The sequence below is a fragment of the Pituophis catenifer genome, unplaced genomic scaffold (genome assembly GCF_029215685.1).
Source record: "Pituophis catenifer annectens isolate HBS135680 unplaced genomic scaffold, rPitCat1.0.hap2 SCAF_17, whole genome shotgun sequence".
NCBI lineage: Eukaryota > Metazoa > Chordata > Lepidosauria > Squamata > Colubridae > Pituophis > Pituophis catenifer.
In genome coordinates, this window is record NW_027256897.1 from 10104445 (window position 1) to 10124107 (window position 19663).

Sequence of the window (19663 nt, forward strand, 5' to 3'; positions counted from 1 at the left end):
TGAATTATACTGTGGGGTCCTTGGTGCTTTCTGAGCTTTGGTGGGTTTTTTTTTTTGCAGACGTTTCATTACCCAACTAAATTACATCATCAGTTCTGCTTTTGGGATGTAGCCAGAAAGTCACATCCCTGGTGTAAAGACTGGGTCAAAAATTCATTCTTCATCAATCAGAAATGGTCATCTATTAATGGAATACAGGGCTAGCCGGCCTTGAATTGCAGAAGTGAGCTTGAGCATGGAATAAATCCAAAAGTGCTTTTTCAAATTTCTCTGAAGACGTTTCGCTTCTCATCCAGGAAGCTTCTTCCGTTCTTCTGTTCAGAACGGAAGAAGCTTCCTGGATGAGAAAGGAAACGTCTTCAGGGGAAAAATAAAGCCCAATAATTTTGAAAAAGCACCTTTGGAACAACCATCACTTGGATGGACCGAGACTCTCCGTAAACATTTAGCGCAGAATAAACTTTATTCGTGTATTTGATTCGTTGTTGCTCATCTGGCCTCAAAGTTGGCCATGATTCCCTCTGTTTTTCTTTCTTTTTTTTTTTTAATTTGATTTATATGCCGCCCTTCTCCGGAGACTCAGGGTGGCTTACAGTGCGCTAAGCAATAGCCTTCATCCTTTTGTATATTTATACAAAGTCAGCTTATTGCCCCCACAAACTGGGTCCTCATTTCACCTACCTTAGAAAGGATGGAAGGCTGAGTCAACCTTGAGCCTTGGAGAGATTCGAACCCTGCAGTAATTGCAGGCAGCTGGTCTTAATAACCAGCTTAATAACAGGGTGCCTTAGACCACTGTACTACTCATCTGTGGATGAGCAGAGAACAATATCTAAGAAATATGAATGGGAACCTTTGAAATCTTCTCGTTGGAGCATCAGAAAGTGAAACCCTTCCAACCTGGAGATTGATGAATTCCTCGCCCAGCCGCTTTCCCAGCATGTAAACAAAATCTCGCCCGGCCTGTTTTAAGGAAGGGGAAGGTAGATTCCGCCAGGCGAAGTAATCATTTTTATTCTGCTGATTGTCCAAATGGAAATGGACATATATGATAAAAATGTCAGGCTCCCTTCCCACGTCAGGCGCCTAACAGGATTACATGTCATCTCTTAATGTCTCGCTCTGTTTTCCTTTTGCCGTGAATGGCTGCATTATTGCTCACAGGAACTCTGCTGTAATATATGGTAACAGACAAGTAGGTCTTTATGGGCAGTGATTATTCGCTTTGAATGAAACCTGTGATTTATGTCCATTTAACTGAAAAGCCTTGTAAATTCCCAGTGCTGCATTTTTCCTCAATAGAGAATGAGTGAAGCGAAAGTGACAACCAGCTTGGTGGGGGAAATGTGCAGAGCTTCGCCGCGTTATATTTAATATACCTGACATGACAAACGTGCCCGACGTTAGCCCGTCACCTTTAAGCAGGCGTGGAAGTGACATCGAGTCAGGAAGGGCTGCGAGCGCCAAGCGGTTCGGCCTCCCAAGCCTATCTTTTAAGTCATTTCTTTTACGGCTCCGCCTCCTCTTCCTCCTCTTCTTCCTCCTCCTTCCTAGCGTATTCCCGCAAGCGCAAAGGTCTGCTTTTTGGATCATTGAATGCCACTTTGCATGGTCAGTTGCCTCTCCACGGCGCAGGCCCGGGGCATGCGTATCTTTGTCGATGGTGTCTTGCCATTTCTGTTTTGGGGGTAAACATACGAAGACGGGTTGCAAGAATTGGGTATGTCTAGTCTAGTAAAAAGGAGGACTAAGGGTAACATGCTAGTACCGTGTTTTCCCCCAAAATAAGACCCTGTTCTGTCCCCGTCTCACACACGCACACAAACAGATATCCAGGGGTTAAATAAAACTGGCAGACAACAAATTCTTTCGATAAGAGGATTGGCAGCAACCCAGTAGCTGCTTGCCAAGAACTTTACCCATAAAGGGAGGGGTTATTCCTCCGACAGATAAAGCCAAACAAGATACACACAGTTCAAGAATTGTCAAGTCCAGTCCGTATTAAATCCAAGGCAGATATCGTTGTTGCAAAGATACAATGTGACTCGCTAGTAGTTAGTTTTGTCTGTCACAGAGTCTGAATGGCCACCTCACCCCCTTATATCCCCTGTGGGGCGTGGTCTAGTGACTCAGCTTAATCTCTGGCACGCCTCCTTTTCTGCTGCGTGCGCTTGTCTCTCCGACACTGGCGTGGACCAGCCAAAACTTATCTCCGTCACTGTTCAACTGTGAGGAAATACCTGGCTCCTGGCCAATCTTTTCCCCCTTCGGGAGACACCTGAGGCATTGCCAGAGAGGAGGGTCCTGGAGAGGGAGGCCTGGCCAACTCCTCTCCTTCATGGTCGGAGCATTCTCCCTCCGATAAGTCGGCCTCGGGGTCCGAGTCACAACAGACCCTGTCTTATATTTTTTTGCCACCAAAAAAGGCACCAGGTCTTATTTTCGGGCGGATGTTGTCCACTGATTCATCTCACTTGGGCGCATCCCCTCAGCCTCCTTTTCGCTGTCAGAGGTGTTCAGGAACTTCTTCAGCCAGCAAGACCAGCAAAGCTTCCCTGAAGGTAGCTGATAACAGAGTTCTGAATCAATCCGGAGTTATCGGCGACAGAGGCCTTCAGGAAAGTCTTGCTGGCTGCAGAAGAAATGGGCCGGCAAGGCAGATGTCGGTGTGTGCGAGGCCTGGCTGCAACTGTCCGAAGGTAAGTAGTAGGGCAGCTCCACCCCATCATCCCCACTGTAGCTTATTTTTTACTCGTGCACCCTGGAGTATGTGGGGTCTTAATTAGGGTATAAGGTTTCGATGTCATCTCAAATAAATTGCACTCCCAAACAATTAATCTTTGCTGAAATATTCCATTTATTGAGTACGACAGATCTGGCCCCGACTTCGTCGTAGCCGATACTAACCCTCTGACCCCCAAACCCTTCCCTTTCCGTTCCCCAATTCTCATCTTCTCATTGGCCATCTTCCAAGTCAGTCTCCCCCAGCTTCTGACCTCACCCCACAGGAATGTCCCCCTCCCATCCCATCTCCTAGGGGATATCATCTACAGAGAAAATAAGTAGGTGAAAAGTCAAGCCTTGTCTTTTTATGGCAGCATCAGAATGCTGACATAGGGCTTATTTTGGGGGTAGGGTTTATATTGGGCATGCATGTCAAAACCAAGCAAAGACTTACTTTCGGAGTAGGTCATATTTTCGGGAAAACACAGTAGTCTTCCAATATCTCAGGGGCAGCCACAAAGAAGAGAGGGAGTCAAGCTATTCTCCAAAGCACCTGAAGGCAGGAAAAGAAGCAATGGATGGAAACTAATCAAGGAGAGAAGCAACCTACAACTAAGGAGGAATTTCCTGACAGTGAGAACAATTAATGAGTGGAATAACTTGCCTCCAGGACAGAAGAGACTGGACAGCCATTTGTCCGGAACGGTATAGTCTTGGCCATAGTGGCAGGTGCTGCCGGCCTTCTGTCATCATCTCTAGAATCAGTGCCACACCAAAATGTTGTCGAATGGTATCATTTGTGATGTGGTCAAGAAGGGAGATGCCCGATATCCAACGGAGCCTTCGCATTTCCACGGCATGGAGATAGCTTTCGGTCCCTGTTGTTGCTGCTAAGCCTTCAATGCCGTACAGTGCAACAGGGCAGATGGTTGTCTTGTAACCCTCCTGCTCCTCCTCCATGTCCCCACCCAAAAAATTTATTAAAACTCAAGGAGAGAAGCCGCAGCGAGAAACACACAAGGAAAGGCATGGTGCTTCCGATTTTGGCACGGGGGTGTTGGGTTTTGCAACTTTCCTGCCCCGTGGCATTCGCCAGTTAGGATAGGAGATAAGATGGCTTGGGGGTAGAGCTGAAGTTTATGATTTGTACAAGTTGAACAGCGGATGCTTGAGCTGTGTGTTTGGTGGAGGTGGAGGAAGAAGAGGAGGAAGAAGAAGAGGAAGAGGAGAAGGAAGACATGGAGGAGAGAGAGAGGACAAGGAGGAAGCAAAGGAAGATATGGAGAAGGAGGAAAAGGAGGATATGGAGGAGGAGGATATGAAGGAGGAGGAGGAGAAGGAGAAGATAGACAATGAGTAGAAGGAGAAAGAGAAGGAGGACAAGGAGGAAGAGAAAGAAGATATGGGGAAGGAGGAAGAGGAAGAGAAGGAAGATATGGAGAAGGAGGAGGAGAAGGAGAAGGAGAAGATAATGAGTAGAAGGAGAAAGAGAAAGAGAAGGAGGACAAGGAGGAAGAGAAGGAGGTGGAGAAGGAAGATATGAGAAGGAGGAGGAGCAGAAGGATGGAGGAGGAGGAGGAGAAGGAGAAAGAGGAGGAGAAAGAGAGGAGGAGAAGGAGATCCTTCCTTTTCTTCTCTTAGTGCTTCAGTTTCTATATTTTCTCCTATAGTACCATACTAACTGACGTCTTACCAGCTGAGTAGAAGATTTGGGCAGTTGGCGATGGGACATTGCTTCCAACGACTTAACATGCCCTTCTTGCTTTGCTGTCATAAATACGAGTTATTTGCCAAGCGTCCAAATTGCTTATTTCTTTTTTTTTTCCTTTCCTAATTTCCTAAGGACAGGGGACACAGTGGCTTAGTGGCTAAGACGCTGAGCTTGTCGATCGAAAGGTCGGCAGTTCAGCGGTTCGAATCCTTAGTGCCGCGTAACGGGGTGAGCTCCCATTCCTTGTCCCAGCTTCTGCCAACCTAGCAGTTCGAAAGCAGGTAAAAAATGCAAGTAGAAAAATAGGGACCCCCTTTGGTGAGAAGGTAAGAGCGTTCCGTGCGCCTTTGGCGTTGAGTCATGCCGGCCACATGACCATGGAGACGTCTTCAGACAGCACTGGCTCTTCGGCTTTGAAACAGAGATGAGCACCGCCCCCTAGAGTCGGGAACAACTGGCACATGTGCGAGGGGAACCTTTACCTTTAATTCTCAGGAATGAGATGAAACATTTTGGATTTTTCTTTTTCATGGAAGCGTTCTCTTGGAAGTTGGTCGTTGAACGTTGGCTGCCTCCTCGCCATCACTCTTTCTTTACTGACTCCTAAACCTTTGCCTATTATGGCTCAGTGTTTCTTTGTGACGGGCATGTTTTGAAAACATCGGACTTAAAGCCTCGGTTAACAAAACCCCAGCATACCCTCTTTTCAAGGTGAAACGTGGAACTGAATTAATAAATAAGGCTGGGGAAAAAAAAAAAGCTTTGTCTTTTTATCGTGGCGAGAGCTTTCTGGGGCAGGCCCTTTCATTGTAGCTGCCGCGACATTATTCCGTTAGCCAGCATACCTAGCCGTACAATTCCAACACCGCGGGTTTCTAATCTGCTTATTTATAATTCAAAAGCTGGCCCATATATTAATGAACCCTTAATGAGCTGTTGAAAATGCCTGAATTACAGTCAGATTATTAAACTCCAACGGCCCCTGTAATCAAACCGGTGTGTTTTTTTTTTTTGAGTGGGATTTGAGGGTGCTTTTGGTATCGGGGAGAGGGGTGGGGAGGCCTTTCGTGTGGCGAAGGGGAAGGCTTGAATCCGAAGGGGAGGCTTTGTAATAATTTTGACCTGCAATTTATTTATTGGCCTCTGAATGCCGTGTTATCTACGGAGGCAGGTGTGCGGCGGATTGAAAGGCAGCTAATTAGGATCCACGGAAAGATAGGCTAAAACTCTCTGGTTTTTATAACAAAGGCGGGTTCGTGGCGAAACAAATGTGAGGGGGGGGGGGCTCCGTTCTTGATGCGATTTGTCGGGATCTTACCCGTACGGAAATAAATGGTAGACAGAAATTGGGAACCAGCGAGCAGGTGCCTCACCTGCTGGGCAGCGCCCAAAAAGGGGCTGTTGAATAGACTTCTCCAGCGGAAAAGGAACGTGGATAGAAGATAATATTTGTAGCTGGGGGGGTGTCCTGTAGTTTTCTTGCAGATGTTTCATTACCAAACTGGGAAACACCTATCTGTCCTAGAAGGGAGGAGGAGGAGGATGGTTATTTCCTTACAGACCTTTCATTACCCAACTAGGTAACATCATCAGTGCTAGAAGGAAGTGGGATTTGCGGAGTGGAGGAGAAAGAGGAGGAAGAGGAGGAGTGGTAGGAAGACTGTTGTGTCCTTGGTGCTCTCTGAACTTGGATGCTGCTGTTAGTCAGTGGGACTTACTCCAGAGATGGGTTTCAGCAGGTTCTGCTGAACCGGTAGTGGAAATTTTGAGTAGTTCGGAGAACCGGTAATAAAAATTCTGACTGACCCCGCCCCCATCTATTCTCTGCCTCCCGAGTCCCAGCTGATTGGGAGGAAATGGGGATTTTGCAGGATCCTTCCCCTGGAGTGGGGAGGGAATGGAGATTTTACAGTATCCTTCCCCTGCCACGCCCACCAAGCCAGAACCGGTAGTAAAAATTTTTGAAACCCACCACTGACTTACTCCCTGTTTTATTATTCAGTAGCTCACCCTGCACCCAACGCCCTGCACCCAATATTTAGATAAGCAGGGATTAACACCGGACAAACAATCAAGCAGAAAATGATACCCTAATCAAGGAACTACCCACACCTCCGCCAACAGTGACAGGGCAAGCGTCTTTATATAAACAGGGAACAAAGCCCTACTCCCTGCCAGCACCTACGACGTTACCTACCTCGTTTGTCTAGCGTTAATCCCTGCTTATCTGGAATTTAGTGTCTGGGTGCTGCAGGTTGCCGCGTGAGCTGCTGAATATAAACAGGGAGCAGATCACACTAGCACGGATGACGTGACCTAGTTTGGTAATGAAACGCCTGCAAGAAAACCACCAAATGGCTCAGAACTGCCATATATAAACAGGGAGCAAGCCACCCTCACTAGTGCTGATGACGTTACCTATTTGGGTAATGAGATGTCTACAAGGAAACCACCCAGGTTCAGAGAGCCCCGACGACCCCCACGGAAAAGGGGGTTGAAAGCAACATCCCCAAAGACCCTCCAAAAGTAGCATCAGTCTCTAAGCAGCCTTTTGTTTCCAACCTGGAATCATTCCCCCCCTTCTAGGCTGACACATAACAATCTAGATGGAGTCCTTGCATTGCCAGTGTTATTAGTAGTTCTCCCGTTATGGTGGAAGTGATAGATGGTTGCGCCCGGTGAAGTCCATGCTATATCTCTAATATCGGGAAGCTCTCAAAGGTCACCGAACTAAAGAGTAATAAAGCTGTAGGTTGATATACTGGGGAATAAAAACAGACAAACAATAAGCAGCGGGGTGAGCTTATATGTCGAGGAGGCGCCTAGTATGGGTGCTTAAATTTACAAAGGACTTTGTTCGTGCCTACGAAAGGGAAGCTGGCGTGCAAAAACACCGCCTCTATTGATGCGTCTTTGGTAATTTGCGTCCAGATTAAGATTCTAGCGTGTGTTGTTGAAGTCATGAAGAAATAATAAAACTAGGTTCAACTCAGTGGAGCCAGGATGGAGAGAAAGGCGTCGGCTTCTCTGACGCCTTTAATCTGGGATTTAAGACCAAACCTTTCTTGACCTCGGCAAGGATCAAGGAAGAAGCGAGAATCTGCACAGCGGGTCAGGGAAAAGGTGTCGGAATGGCTGCCTTGGTGGTAAAGATGGAATTTTGGAAAGCTCAAGGAGATTTTTCAGCCCCTGTTTAGAATGAGTTTGAATGAGGCTGACCCTGTAAACTGCTTACAGATGGCTGGAAAGCACTGCAAAGCGGTATATAAGTCTAAGTGCTATTGCTATTGCTTCCTTCCTTCCCTCCTTCCTTCTTTCCTTCCTCCCGCCTTTCCTCCCTCCCTCCCTCCCTTCCTTTCTCCCTCTCTCCCTCCCTCAGCCTTCCATCCTTCCGAGGTGGGTCAAATGAGGACCCAGATTGTTGGGGGGGGGGGCAAGAGGCTGACTCTGTAAACCGCTTAGAGAGGGCTGTAAAAGCACTGCGAAGCGGTATATAAGTCTAAGTGCTATTGCTCCTCCTTCCTCCCTCCCTCCCTCCCTCCTTCCTTCCTTCCCCCCCCTCCATTCCTTCTTTCCTCCCTCCCTCCCTCAGTCTTCCATCCTTCCGAGGTCGGTAAAACAATGACCCAGATTGTTGGCGGGCAAGAGGCTGACTCTGTAAAGCGCTTAGAGAGGGCTGTAAAAGCACTGCGAAGCGGTATATAAGTCTAAGTGCTATTGCTCTTCCTTCTTTCTTTCCTTCCTTACCCCCCTCCATTCCTTCTTTCCTCCCTCCCTTCCTCAGCCTTCCATCCTTCCGAGGTCGGTAAAATAAGGACCCAGATTGTTGGGGGGCAAGAGGCTGACTCTGTAAAGCGCTTAGAGAGGGCTGTAAAAGCACTGCGAAGCTACGCGCTATTGCAATTGTGGATGTTGAAAAGTTGGCCATTCCCAGCCTGGAACCTGTATTTGGTTCGATATGGACACCCATTGATGCCAGAAAAGAAAGTATCAACACACAAGCTCAGGGGGTTGGGGGGGGTCTTCTCCCCACCCAAGGAATCGGCCAGGACAGCTTGCTTTTGAAAGCCTACCGAAAGAAGTTAATTACAGCGGACCTTTTTTTGGGGGGGTGGGGAGTGGGAATGAGGTTGCCGTACAGTGAGGCCTTGCCTTTTTCTCTCTTCCTTAACATCGGTAATTATAATCTCAACGTTGTGTTTTACGGGTGTGTGGAGAAACATCTTGGCAGCCCGCCCACCTCGACCCGATTAAACGTACAAATTGTCAGCCTTGATCTGCGGCGTTCAGATGGGACTGCTGACAAGGCATAACTCGGGGAGCTTCTCCTGGGCAGCCAAAGCTTTTCATTTCTTCTGGGGAGGGAGAGAGAGAGAGAGAGAGAGAGAGAGAGAGAGAGAGGGAAGAAGGAACAGGGAAGGGGAGGGGGTTACCTGGTAACAAACAGATGCTACTGCCACCGAACCATATGTTTAGAGCCCTGAAATTCTGGGTTTGTACAGGTGCAAGGGAGTCACCGAGCACAGGTCCGGAATTAACTGGGATGGAACAATTCCCTCCCAAAAAAGGAGAGAGTTCAGACGCAGAGAAGAAGAGAGAGGGGAAATAGAGAGGGGACAGGAGAAGGAGAAAGGGAAGGAGAGAAGAGAGGGAAGAGAAAGCGGAGAAGAAGAGAGAGGGGAAATAGAGAGGGGACAGGAGAAGGAGAAAGGGAAGGAGATGGGAGGAGAGAAGAGAGGGAAGAGAAAGCGGAGAAGAAGAGAGGGGAAATAGAGAGGGGACAGGAGAAGGAGAAAGGGAAGGAGAGGGGAGGGGAGGAGAGAAGAGAGGGAAGAGAAAGCGGAGAAGAAGAGAGAGGAAATTGAGAGGGGTCAGGAGAAGGAAAAAGGGAAGGAGAGAAGAGAGGGAAGAGAAAGCGGAGAAGAAGAGAGAGGGGAAATTGAGAGGGGACAGGAGAAGGAGAAAGGGAAGGAGAGGGGAGGAGAGAAGAGAGGGAAGAGAAAGCGGAGAAGAAGAGAGAGGGGAAATTGAGAGGGGTCAGGAGAAGGAGAAAGGGAAGGAGAGGGGAGGAGAGAAGAGAGGGAAGAGAAAGCGGAGAAGAAGAGAGAGGGGAAATAGAGAGGGGTCAGAAGGAGAAAGGGAAGGAGAGGGAAGGAGAGAAGAGAGGGAAGAGAAAGAAGAGGAAAGGAGAGGGATGTAAAAATGGGTGAAATACGGTGTACAGGAGAAAAGAAAACATGGACAATTTTGTTTTTTTGGGTTTTTTTTCATGAGGGTTATACTATTGAAACTATAACAGAAGACTATACGGCACATCGGTTTAGATGTCATTGCACGCTAGTTAATATTTATATGAACATTAAGATTTTGCGTAAAAGGTAGGAGTAAATAACGTGAAGTAAGGAAAATGGGAATGCAACGATTAGGAATACGTTTATATGTATTGAAATGTATGATACTCAAGCATCGCGCCACTCGCACGATGATATGTACAAATTAAAAATAATAATAATAATAATAAAAAACTTGATTAAAAGAAAAAGGAGAGTTCACAGCCACACTTTCTGCCCTAGAGGATTCAAGAACTGATGGGATGATGAATACGGGAAATCTGGACATTTCACGCGGAGCTAACGGAGGTCTCCTTTTTCTTTCCTTCTCCCAAGGTCTCAGCATCCGAGGGGCGCAAGAGGAAGACCCCCCGGATCCGCAGCTCATGAGGTTGGACAATATGCTTCTCGCGGAAGGAGTCTCAGGTCCCGAGAAAGGCGGCGGATCGGCGGCGGCCGCAGCGGCGGCGGCGGCTTCAGGCGGAACTTCCGATAATTCTATCGAACACTCAGATTACCGAGCCAAATTGACGCAGATCAGACAGATCTACCACACCGAGCTGGAGAAATATGAGCAGGTTAGCGCTTTCTTTCTTTCTTTATTAATTAAATTTCTATACCGCCCTTCTCCAAATAGGACTCAGGGCGGTGCACAGCCTAAGTAAAAACAGAGCATACAAAATTTAAAAACAGTATTAAAATAATTAAATATTTTGGCCGTAAATTAAAACAACCCAATTTAAAATCAATTTAAAATTTAGCTCAAGCCAGCCCCGCTAGTTGAAATAAATAGGTTTTCAGGGCCCGACGAAAAATCCGGAGGTCTGTTATTATACGTAGCTCTGGGGGGAGGTTGTTCCAGAGGGTGGGCGCCGTCACAGAGAAGGCTCTCCCCCTGGGGGTCGCCAGCCGACATTGTCTGGCGGACGGCACCCTGAGGAGGCCCACTCTGTGCGAGCGTACTGGCCGGTGGGAGGCTATTGGTGGCAGAAGGCGGTCTCGTAAGTACCCCGGCCCTAAGCCATGGAGCGCACCCGGAAGACCACCGGGAGCCAGTGCAGCTCGCGCAGGAGAGGTGTCACATGGGAGCGCCTCGTCGCCCCCATAATCCCCCGCGCGGCCGCGTTCTGGACCAGCTGGAGCCTCCGGGTGCACCCCAGGGGGAGCCCCATGTAGAGAGCGTTGCAGTAGTCCAGGCGGGAAGTGACGAGTGCCTGAGTGACTGTGCGTAGAGACTGTGCTTGAAGCCTTGCCCACCTGGTTACATGGGTGGTGGTGGTTCTCTTGTTTGAAGTCAGCCTCCGAAAACCAAGAAAGACACATTGAGGTTCTTCTAGCACACAGCGATGGCTAACCACCTTCCCGGCGCCCTACGGATCCTGCCGTGTGCATGACCTACATAGTGGCAGACAAGGAAACATTACCTGACGTTTTTTAGCTATCTGGGTCAGCTGCGAGGACGCTTGGGCTGACGTCTTGCTGCTTTTCTCTTGCCGCGGCTTCCTTTTTGAACCCAGGAGCAAAAGGGCCTTGCGCTGTCTTTATGGTGGCTTCACCCTCCTCCTCCCCAACCCTCTGCCCCCCTGCCTGGAGTTTGATTTTGACATTGGTTGCCAGTTTCAGGGGTGCATTTTAAAGCAGCGGGGGGAATGTGGTGGAGGCAGAGGAAGGGACGAAGGGACGAAGCAGATTTTTCAGGAAAGTGTGCCTTGCCATCACTTTCCCAGCGCCAGGAGAAAAATCCTTCCCTTCATAATTTACAGCCGCTATAATAGAGATGACATATTGAAAGCTATCTTCTATAATTACATTGAAATACATTTTTTTTTTGTTTTTTTTTTTTTGGTGCTCTGGGCAAAAGTATTTGTAAGCATCTCGAAAGTCTCAGGATAACTGGGGAGCTGCACGACGCCCGGATGCCTTCTTTCTGAAAGGAGTGGGGGGGGGTGTTTGGGGGGTGGGAAAGCAAGGAAGGGGAACCCCCCCATACTAGGAGTTTAAGGGAGGAGTGGAGGGGAAGGGAGGGTTGATATTTATTTATTTATTTTCATAGCAGAAGGAAAAAAAATAAAATAAAATAAAACACAGACCGGACCCAACAGGCAATTTATCATGCTAAAACTGCGGCGGGGAAATAGTTATCCTGTGACTTCCAGCTGCCTTAAAGCATCTGATTTTAGGTCCACTTCTGCTTGTTTTCTGTGCATCCTTGCAAATAATTCTCGGGGAACCATCCCGCAGCAGGGGTGGAGGTGACATTTATCCTAACTGTAACCCTGCCACGAAGAAGAGGGAGTCAAGCTATTCTCCAAAGCCCCTGAAGGCAGGACAAGAAGCAACGGGTGGAAACTAATCAAGGAGAGAAGCAACTTAGAACTAAGGAGGAATTTCCTGACAGTGAGAACAAATAATCCGTGGAACAACTTGCCACCAGAAGTTGTGAACGCTCCAACACTGGAAGTTCTTAAGAAGAGTTGGATAACCATTTGTCTGAAGTGGTGTAGGGTTCCCTGCCTAAGCAGGGGGTTGGACTAGAAGACCTCCAAGGTCCCTTCCAACTCATTCTGTGTAGCCTCGCCTTGGGGACCTGAAGCTGGTTGAGAGTAGCGTTCCAGCCAAATCTTTCTAGAGTCTTGTCTCTGGGATGACACAGGAATTTAAAAGTCCCTTTGATTGCTCCCAAGGGGAAAAAACCTTGGGTGTTAGTAACTACCGTGTTAAGATTCCCCCTGGTTTTTTTAATTATCTAAATGTAAATACTTAACGAATTTTACTTAGAGTAATGAGCTAAGTGCACACTCCGCAAATGAGCCGTTCAGATTAACCACGGATGAAGGGGCGGCTGTAGAGGCGAGCTTTTCGAAATCCCCGCAGAAAGCAAGACGGGGGCCCTGCTGCCAAACCGCTCATCAAGATTTGCACCCGTACAGGTCGTCCTCGACTTACGACCACGGTTGAGCCCAACGTTTCTGTCGCTAAGCGAGACATTTGTCGAGTAAGCCTCTTGTGGGTTTCTGCTGGTAGGGATTAGGTCTTGGGGTTATTTTAGCTGTCAGGGTTCCAAGTAATACACTCACAGCAAACAGAACTCTTCAAAGAATAATTTTATTGGATATGTCATATTGGCACAAGCTGGTGAAAACCGACTCTGAATATCCCCGCCGTTTTCCCCCAATTAAAAAGTGAAAGTATTTTTCCCTCCTTTCCCCGAACAATCAGTCCCATGGTCCAATTAAGGTGCCGTCTGGTTTTTCTGGTAAACTTCACTCCACCTCTCTGCGGCCACCTGTGGGAATGTCCTTGTTTCCCAGGAGAAAGTATCTTGTTTTGGCTACAAAACCCCACCTATTTCTATTTCCCCTCTTCCCCTATCCCTCAGCTCCATTGCGGCAACGCTGAAGCTTCAAAATGGCTTCGACCAGGTCAGCTTCAGAATTGACATGAGCAGGGCCTGTGACGTAGAACATTGTGTGAAGCCAATACGGATTAACAGATGGGTTGGAAGGGGCCTGGGAGGTCATCTAGTCCAACCCCCATCCGCCCAAGCAGGAGACCCTACACCATTTCCGACAAATGGCAGTCCAATCTCTTCTTGAAAGTCTCAAGTGATGAAGCTCCCACAACTTCTATTCCATGGGTGGATTGCTCTCCCTGTCAGAAAATTTCTCCTCATTTCTAGGTTGAGTCTCTCCTTGGTCAGTTTCCATCTATTGTTCCATGTCTGGCCTCAGGTGTTTGGAAAATAGCTTGAGCCCCTTCCTCCTCTCTGTGGCAGCTCCTCAAGTATTGGAAGATGGCTATCACGTCTCCCCTGGTCCTTCTCTTCCCTAGGCTAGCCATGCCCAGTTCTTGCAACCGTTCATCGTATGTTTTAGCCTCCAGTCCCCTCATCATCCTGGTTGCTCTTCTCTGCACTCTTCCTAGAGTCTCAATATCCTTTACAGATTTACAGAGTTGGAAGGGACCTTGTAGGTCATCTAATCCAACCCCCCATCCAAGGAGAAGACTCTACACCATTTCTGACAGATGGCAGTCCAGTCTCTTCTTGAAAGCCTCCAGGGATGAAGCTCCCACAACTTCCGAAGGCAACTTCTGTTCCATCGGTTGATTGTTCTCACTGTCAGAAAGTTCCTCCTCATTTCTAGGCTGAATCTCTCCTTGTTCAGTTTCCATCCATTGTTCCTTGCCTGGCCTTCAAGTGCCTTGGAAAATAGCTTGACCCCCTTCCTCCTCTCTGTGGCAGCCCCTCAAATATTGGAAGATGCTGTCATGTCTCCCCTGGTCCTTCTCTTCACTAGACTAGCCATGCCCAGTTCCTGCAACAGTTCATCGTATGTTTTAGTTTCCAGTCCCCTAATCATGGTTGACTGCTGATCGTTGGAGGACATCCGTTGTGTTTTCTGAACTTGGAGTAAACATGTTGTGGGTTTACCCGAAGCATCCCTCCTCATTCTCTCCTCTCCCCCCTCCCCTCCCCCCCTTGCAGGCGTGCAATGAATTCACTACCCACGTGATGAATCTCCTGCGAGAGCAGAGCCGAACGCGGCCCATTTCCCCCAAAGAGATCGAGAGGATGGTTGGGATCATCCATCGGAAATTCAGCTCCATCCAGATGCAGCTCAAGCAAAGCACTTGTGAAGCGGTCATGATCTTGAGATCCCGGTTCCTTGATGCCAGGTGGGTAGATCCAGTAGATCTCTTGGCTGGGGGGGTTTTGGTAGATCAGGAAGGATTGTTTCTGCTAGCTCTTCGCAAGCAAAGTGAAGTTTGAGAAGCTCATTTGTTCTACCATCGTAAAAGGTAAAAATTCCCCTCGCACATTTGTGCTAGTCGTTCCCGACTCTAGAGGGCGGGGCTCATTTCTGTTTCAAAGCCGAAGAGCCAGCGCTGTCCGAAGACGTCTCCGTGGTCATGTGGCCAGCATGACTCAATGACAAAGGCGCACGGAACGCTGTTCCCTTCCCACCAAAGGTGGTCCCTATTTTTCTACTTGCATTTTTTACGTGCTTTCGAACTGTTAGGTTGGCAGAAGCTGGGACAAGTCACGGGAGCTCACCCCGTTATGTGGCACTAGGGACTCAAACCGCTGAACTGCCGACCTTTTGATCGACAAGCTCAGCGTCTTAGCCACTGAGCCACCACGTGCCTTCTGCCATCATGGCAGACCTCAAAAGCCTTGTTTCCCAAGTTGCCTGCTTCAACCTCGTTTTCCGAAGGTCCACTTCCCAGGTCAATTTTTTTTTTCCTGGTGCTTCTAGAAGAAGGCTCTCCGAACTTGGCAACTTTGAAGACTTGTGGACTTCAATTCCCAAAATTTCCCAGCCAGCAGGAAAAAGCCTCAATTTTAGTAGCCACCCCAAATCTTCCTGTTAAGATTGTCCCTGGTTGCCCCTGATGTTGTCATTGTCTCACCTGTGGGATTTCTCTCTTTCTCTTTCCCTTCCTTCCTTCCTTCCTTTTTATCCTTCCTTCCTTTCTTTCCTTCCTTTTATCCTTCCATCTTCCTTCCTTTTATCCTTCCATCTTTCTTCTTTCCTTTTATCCTTCCATCTTTCTTCTTTCCTTTTATTCTTCCATCTTCCTTCCCTCCCTCCTTTCTTCCTTTTTATCCTTTCTTCCTTCATTCCTTTTTATCCTTCCTTCCTTCCTTCCATCCTTCTTCCTCCTCCCTCCCTCTCCCTCTCCCTCTCCGCCTTTTCCCCTCGCCCTTTCCTTCTCCCCCTCTTCCTCTCCTTCTCCCCCTCTTTCCCTCTCCCCCTCTTCTCCCCCTCCCTCTTTTCCCCTCTCCCCTTCCCTCTCCTCTCCTCTCTCCCCTCCTCTGCTCTGCTCTTAGGCGAAAAAGGCGCAACTTCAGTAAACAAGCCACAGAAATCCTGAATGAGTATTTTTACTCGCACCTCAGCAACCCCTACCCCAGCGAAGAAGCCAAAGAAGAGCTGGCAAAGAAATGCAGCATCACAGTATCGCAGGTAAACCTTGACTCCTTCGTGTGCGTGTGTGTGTGTGTGTGTGTGTGTGAGAGAGAGAGAGAGAAGACATTTAGCGATAGGTAGGTTCCCCTTGTGAGAACCGTTGCCATTTCTGAAATTAAAATTGCCCTTCTTGTGTTGTTCTGCTCCTTGTTGTAGTAGTGATAACTGCCCCTCTCTCCTCTTGGCCAATGGGATGAGCAGCAGAGAGTTTCTTTCATGGTTCCTTGACTCCTGAGGGGCCTTCAGAAGCTTCCTTAATGGTCCTTTCCTGGGTGAAATGCTCCTCAGGTGACAAGCCACTCTTGACCAGCCCCACCAACTAAACCCAGTAGTTGAAGTACCCTGAAGATTCAAAATCAGTGGAAATGCCAGTCAAGACCCCACAGAAGAGAGATGTTTGTGCCAAAGGGTTCGAATACTGGGGGTCCTTGGTGCTCTCAGACAAAGCAATCAAACAGTAAATGAGAGCCTAATCATGGAACCACCAAAAAGACTCCCACCAATACCGACAGGGTAAGCTACTCTAGGTAAACAGAGAGCAAATCCCACTCCCTTCCAGCCCTGATGACATGACCTAGTTGGGTAATGAAATGTCTGCAAGAAAACAACTCAGCTCAGAGGGCACCAAGGACCCCACAGTCTTCTCCTCCTCCCTTCAAACCCCACTCCCTTCCAGCCAGGGGTGAAATCCAGCAGGTTCTGGAGAACCGGTAGCGGACATTTTGAGTAGTTCAGAGAACCGGCAAATATTGCCTCTGGCTGGCCCCAGAGTGGGGTGGGAATGGGGATTTTGCAATATCCTTTCCCCAGGAGTGGGGATGGGAATGGGGATTTTGCAGTTTCCTTCCCCTGGAGTGGGGAGGGAGTGGGGATTTTGCAGTATCCTTCCCCTGGAGTGGGGTGGGAATGGGGATTTTGCAATATCCTTTCCCCAGGAGTGGGGAGGGAATGGGGATTTTGCAGTATCTTTCCCCCAGGAGTGGGGAGAGAATGGGGATTTTGTAGTTTCCTTCCCCTGGAGTGGGGAGGGAGTGGGGATTTTGCAGTATCTTTCCCCTAGAGTGGGGTGGGAATGAAGATTTTGCAGTATCCTTCCCCTGGAGTGGGGAGGGAATGGAGATTCTGCAGTATCCTTCCCCTGGAGTGGGGAGGGAATGGAGATTCTGCAGTATCCTTCCCCTGGAGTGGGGAGGGAATGGAGATTCTGCAGTATCCTTCCCCTGGAGTGGGGTGGGAATGAAGATTTTGCAGTATCCTTCCCCTGGAGTGGGGAGGGAATGGAGATTCTGCAGTATCCTTCCCCTGGAGTGGGGTGGGAATGGAGATTCTGCAGTATCTTTCCCCTGGAGTTGGGAAGTTATGGGGATTTTGCAATATCCTTCCATTGGAGTGGGGAGGGAATGGAGATTCTGCAGTATCCTTCCCCTGCCACACCCACCAAGCCACACCCACAGAACGGGTAGTAAACAAAAAAATTGAATTCCACCACTGCTCTTTCCTAAAAATCAGCGTTTTTGAGTATCCTATGTTCTTTTCTTGGCTGTCGTTTTCTTGCCAGCGGACGCTTCATCACTTTGCTCAGAGTTGAACCCATGATTGTTTTTCGGTTGCCCCGTGCCCAAGAACTTGGCGGTGGGGAGTTGCCGTCTCTTGGACAAGCTAAGCGGCTCCAAGACGGGTCGATTCCCATCTTCGTGCCGCAAAAGCTCTGCCTTCGCTCGTGCCTTCTGGCTGATAGAGGGTGGGGTGGGAGTGGGGGGAAACATGCCCAGAGAGCGGCTAATTAGAATTTAAAAGCCAGCCTCACATATGATATGATTGGCCTTTGTAAAGGAGGCCTACTCATGTGGATCGCCTAATTATGTGCTAGGAAGGAAGGAATTCTCTGTGGCCTACTTGAACCCTGTCCAGCATTGTTCCTTTGTGGCTAGAGCGAAAGCGAGTGGGAGAAAAAAAACTTGGGTTTTCCGGCGACTTGCCCGTCTTCCTCTTACGGTCACGGAAATTTGAACACGGCAGCAGAAGAAGAGAAACCCAGAAGAACGATGCCGATGCACCACCAAGATCAGAATCTTATTTGCAATGTGAGCAGGCAGCTCCCCACCATCCCGGAGAACTGACGGCCAAAATACAGTCTATCTTTTCTGCTCTTTGTCTCCGATTTTCGATATTCCTGCCGGCTTCTGATTTTTCTGGTGCTGATCTCTGCTACATATATATATATATAGAATTCGTCATCTTCAGGCTGGTGTTTTCGGCTTCGTGCTTCTAGGTGCTTCTTCCTTGCTCCTAGAAGCACGAAGCCGAAAACACCAGCCTGAAGATGACGAATGAGACTTCGTCGAAACGTCGCCAAGACACTTCCAATTTTACGCGGGAGAAAACCCGAATAACCAAAGACCTACATACAAATACCCGCAAAAACCTCAGAAAACAAATATATATATATATATATATATATATATATATATATATATATATATATATATATATATATATATATATATATATATATATACACGAAATCGGGCTTACATTTTCTACGAGTCGATTACAATGGCAATTGTACAATCTCCTTCCCATCCCAAGATCAAACAAGAATGCTTTGGCGTCCTTCTCCCCAAAGTTGCGCGTCTTTTCGATTTAACAATAATTTATGGCCTTTTTGAAAATTTAGCATTGCAATTAACGTGATGAATCAGTGCGAGGGTATTGTTTTGAAATGTAATACACAGTTAAGCCCAATTAATTAATTGGCTTTCAGCGACTGGGAGCAGAGTGATGTCGGCTGGGCTTTTGAATGCGCAGATAGTTTGTTTAAATGAAAAATGGGGCATTGCATAGATGTATCTATTCATCCTACCCCCTACCCCCCCAAATAAAACTTCTAACATGCATGAAGGAGACGAAAGCGTGGTCATTGCCGAGAAACCAAGAGAGCCCGGCATTCTTGGCCAATGGTGGAATCAAACTTTGGTTTGAGTTTCTTCTGCTTCTTGTCTGAAGGGGCAGCAGCAGGGGTGAGATGCTGGGGGTTCGCAGGGGTTCGGGAGAACCTCTAGTTAAGATTCTGTGCAGTTCGGAGAACCCCCCCGAATCCCACTCCTGGCTGGCCCCGCCCACCCCTCCCCTCCCCTCCCAGGAGTCCCCACGTGGCCCGTTTTGGATGCAGTTAAGTGCAGGGTGTGCGCGGAGGCTTGGGGAGGGTGAAAAATGGGCCTACCGGAGGTTCGGGAAGGCCGGCCTCCAGAGGGCCTCCAGAGGCTGGGGAGGCCGTTTTCACCCTCCCGGAGGCTCAAGAAAAACCTCTGGAGCCTGGGGAGGGCAAAAATGCCACCTACCCTGCCGTGGTGCAGGAGGCCGACTAGGCCACACCCATGACAGCAACCAGGCAGAGAACCCATTGCTAAAATTTTTGAAGCCCATCCCCTGGGCAGCAAGTCCTACATCTGGCTGGAGAAAAGGTCCAGGCGTCCTGAGCTGTAGGACAGCTGCCGGCCTTGGCACTCAGCACCAGCTCCTCTTCCTAGGGAAAGGGGTCAAGGGACCCCGCGTGGTGGCAGTGGGATTCCAGGAACTCTTTCCTGAAGTCCTCTCTTTTTTTTTTTTGCAAATCCCGTTTCTCGAGAGCGATGCCTTCTCCGATGGTTCTGAACAGCGCCTACGTCAAGGAGAGGAACTTGATTCGATTTCGGACCTCTTTATTGACTTCTGCAAGCCACGGCCCAGGCCTGTTAACATTTTGCATTACTTCATATTTCTTGGAAAGGAAGGCAAAAGCCATCTGCGACTCTTCCGCTCGCGACGGCAATTCGGTTAAGGCTTGGTGTTGCTTAATGGCGGCTCTTTGTCATCAAAGGACACCCAGGTTCCTGGAAAAGGTTTGCAAAGGACAAGAACCCCCCCTGAAGTGGTTTGCCTGCAAG

The 19663-nt window shown here is 48.5% G+C and overlaps 1 protein-coding gene across 1 annotated transcript in view; it reads left to right on the top strand.

Moving 5' to 3' along the window:
• Positions 1-19663, top strand: part of PBX3 (PBX homeobox 3) — a 113101-nt gene that overhangs the window by 78268 nt on the left and 15170 nt on the right. Inside the window, 3 exon segments of the mRNA XM_070955545.1 lie at positions 10102-10343; positions 14252-14442; positions 15599-15734. Coding sequence (XP_070811646.1) covers positions 10102-10343; positions 14252-14442; positions 15599-15734 — 569 coding nt within the window.